Source organism: Chelonoidis abingdonii, chromosome 9 (assembly GCF_003597395.2).
Source record: "Chelonoidis abingdonii isolate Lonesome George chromosome 9, CheloAbing_2.0, whole genome shotgun sequence".
In the NCBI taxonomy this organism is placed as follows: Eukaryota; Metazoa; Chordata; order Testudines; family Testudinidae; genus Chelonoidis; species Chelonoidis abingdonii.
The window spans coordinates 71,443,183-71,446,645 of record NC_133777.1 but is presented as its reverse complement, the minus strand read 5'-3'; the positions used below and the strand labels follow the sequence as shown (position 1 = coordinate 71,446,645).

General features: G+C 48.8%; 1 protein-coding gene across 1 annotated transcript in view; it reads left to right on the top strand.

Annotated features, from left to right (window-relative positions):
- Nucleotides 1–364: 364 nt before the first annotated feature.
- The window catches only part of ISG20 (interferon stimulated exonuclease gene 20), a 10,173-nt gene continuing 7,074 nt past the window's right edge, over nt 365–3,463 (top strand). Inside the window, exons 1-2 of the mRNA XM_032806520.2 lie at nt 365–441; nt 1,856–2,093. Coding sequence (XP_032662411.1) covers nt 1,863–2,093 — 231 coding nt within the window. The 5' untranslated portion in view covers nt 365–441; nt 1,856–1,862. The remainder of the gene's footprint in view (nt 442–1,855; nt 2,094–3,463) is intronic.

Genomic DNA, 3,463 nt, shown 5'->3' with positions numbered 1-3,463 from the left:
GCTTTAAGTACCAATAATTGAGAGAGCTGTCAACAATGCTTAAAGTAGCATAGATAAGGCTGGCCCTATGCTAGGTTATAAACTCCTTGGGGCAGGCAGTGTGTCTCGCTCTGTTTGTACAAGGGTCAATAAACAATCTGCTGGTCTCTTGAATGCTCCGCTCACAAGGTTGTTGTCTGAACTGAACAACACCCTGGGGAACTGCCTGTGGCAAATAATTCTGCCCTGGCCCCTGCTTGGGTATAGATAAGATCAGCTAACAGGGTGTTCCCATTTCTAACCTATACAACCTTTGCTCTTGTAAAAATCCCCAAGCAGCCAGTGTCTGCAGTGCAGCAGAGTAGTGGAGTGGGAAGGAGTAAACCAGAAACAAGTGTGTCTGACACTTTAGCTGATTGAAACCTTTGTTTCCTGGGAGACTGGCTGCATTGACTCTCACAGGTGGGGGCTGTTTTGCATTTGTTCCTATTCAGATTGTATATATTTAACTCTTTTTAAGCAGAAACTTTGCTTACCGTAAAAATACTAAACATGCATTGGTTAGAACTAAGCTGTGCCCAGACTCCCAGCTTCTCTGAGAGGCCATGGGACACTGCTCAACTCCAGGACAGCAGGGCCATTTTTCATGTGGCTGGGATTTCAAGGGCAACCAGCATGAGGGACTGTCTTTTTGCTCTGTGTACAGAGCCTAGCGCAATGGGGCCCTCGTGACTAGGGCTCCTTGGTGCTACTATAATACAACTAATTTAGGAGGGAAGGAGGCTGTGTAAGGTCTGTCCATAAGAGAAAGCGGTGGAGGGATGTCACAGTGCATTATAGTGGGGGAGTGGGCAGTGTGAGCAACCTGGTACAAGGCCTGCCAGCTGGGCGATGGCACCATGCAGCCTTTCTCTGAAATCCCGCAGCATTCTCGTTGTGCCAAATCCCCACACTCTTGATGGCAGCAGGCTGCCTCTGGCGCGCCATTCTTTCCCTCACTCGACCTCCACCCTCCTCTGCTCCCCTGCAAAGCTGAGGCACCCTCCACGGGCTGGGATGGGCTGATGCAGGGTTACACCGGTATTAGTGCGTTGGCAGTGGCAGTGTAGCTGTGTCGGTCCCAGTACGTTAGAGACAAGGTGGGTGGGGTAATGTCTGTTATTAGAACAACTGCTGGTGGTGAGAGAGGGGGCTGAACTGGGGATGGGGGAGGAACTGGGACTACATGCCCAGGCCAGCTCTGCTTTGAGAGGGGGGAATGAAGGCAGGGCTGGGAGCAGAGCAGGGGTCGGAGGTGGGCTTTGGGCAGAGGGGAGCTGTGGCTGTGGGTGGACCAGGGCTGGGTGGCGCTTCCTCCCTGCCACTTATGGCACTGGCCTAGGTCCTGCCATGTGTCCCCCCTCTCCCTCGAACATTCCTCTGCACCCCTTTGGGGGGTATCCCTCACAGTTTGGGGACCACTGATATAAATGATCTGCATGGGGATCAGCGAATGTGCTGCAACTGTGTGGGTGGTGGGGACAGTGTTCATTTGGGGTGATGCAATAGAAAAAGATTCTCCCTCAGACAGTTACCTTGCTGCTGAAAAAGGGTTATATAGTGGGGAGTGTCTTGTCTGAAAAGTGCTGGTGTTTCCGACCTGGGGGAGAGACGGGGGCTTTCTGGCAGAATGAAATGATGATTTTTGCTGCATGTGATTCTAGAGAGGTGTGGAACCATCACTCTGGTTTTACAAAGAGCCCCTGCAATGCCTTGTGTGTTGTCTAAGGGATTGAAGCACATTCACGCTTTCTCACACTTACTGTAACACACACACATCCACACTCAGTCTGCTTACATTTATTACACGTGCCTTTTTGTGTAATCTTTAAACCAGGCTGAATATGGTGGAGACTTCTGACATTGTAGCCCTGGACTGTGAGATGGTGGGCATGGGACCATTCGGAACTGAAAATGGATTGGCCCGTTGCAGCATTGTAGATTACTATGGCAAAGTGGTCTATGATCAATTCATCCGACCAGAGGGTGTTATAACAGCTTTCAGGACCTCTGTGAGTGGAGTTCGTCCAGTGGACATGGAAGGAGCCACACCATTCAGGGTTGCCCGGGAACAGGTAAGAGGAATCACAATCCAGCCTTGTCCAAATGAAACACTTGGCCTTTTGTTGGGCAAAGAGTGGCATTCTTCTCTGAGTTCTGCCCCTGAACTGGCACCACGGCATGGCTCTAGATTCATTGTCCGGTGCATGTGTCAATGCGTCACTGAGCACCCCCCCCAGAGAGAGTTTTCTAACTGAAACCTATAAAAGGTTGGGCCCAGCTGATGGGGTGGTGAGGCTGACCAACCAGTGTGAGGACATGTTCATCCAGTTCGTACAGTGACTAAGTCAACAGGATTTGATGCTGGCTGCCGCATACTTTCTTGTCGCTGCTGTAGAAAAGCTAATAAGAGAATAATCCTGGTGGCAGTGACTTGTGGGTTATTTACTTGCCTAGGGTCACTGCCGAAGCTGCCAGCAAGGTGGCTCGTGTTTCCATTAGTTGAGTTAAAATGGGATCCTGATCCAAAAGAGATTAAAAATAGATAAATGGAGCAAAGGAACAGGGAGCATGTGAAAGAAAATGCTCCCAGTAAACGAAGGTCGGTGAATGTGCCATCTTTGCAGATGAGAGACGGATAACGCTCTGTCGAGCTCCAGGCTAGGCAAGCAGCCTTCCTCAATTGCCAATCCTCTCCCTGCATTCCCATCTTCGCTCACCCTGGAACAGAGACTGCAAGTCATACACCAACAGACTCATTGCATGTGGGTTACCAGACTGCCATCAGCTGGTAATGACTTTCTATCATAAGGCATTGATATTTTTCATGGAAAGATTTTGATTTTCAATGTTTAATGCATACAAGGTATTTTTATCAACAGTAGAGATCCTCCCTCACAGAGCAAACCTGTGATCCGATTGGTTATCCTTATCCTACGTGTTGATGATGATGATTATAAATTTGTATTCTAGTAGCACCTAGGAGCCCTAGTCATGGATGAAGACCCCAGTGTGCTAGGCTCTGTACAAATAGAGAACAAAAAGACCATTCCTAATGCTAGTTGACATTGAAGTAAGACTCTAGACCAGTGATTTTCAACCTTTTTTCATTGTGGCTCTGTCGTAGTTTCCTACTCAGATTTGAACTTTAGCGTTCATAAACTGAGAAGCTAGCATGAACCCTCTAAGCTTAATTACCAGCTTAGATCTGATATCGCTGCTACCAGCCAAGGATTTCCAGGGCTTGGCTCCCTCTGGTCTCCCAAAACCTTCTCTGGGGGACCCCAAGACTCAGAAGCCCTGAGTCTTACCCCAAAGGGAAATAACCCCCCTTCCCTTGTCTTCTCTTTACTTCCTCCTCAGGCTTCCCCTCCGTGGGTTATCCTGGAAGATTACTGTACTTAAACTCCTTGAATTACAAAACAGAGAGGGCAATTTACCTTCC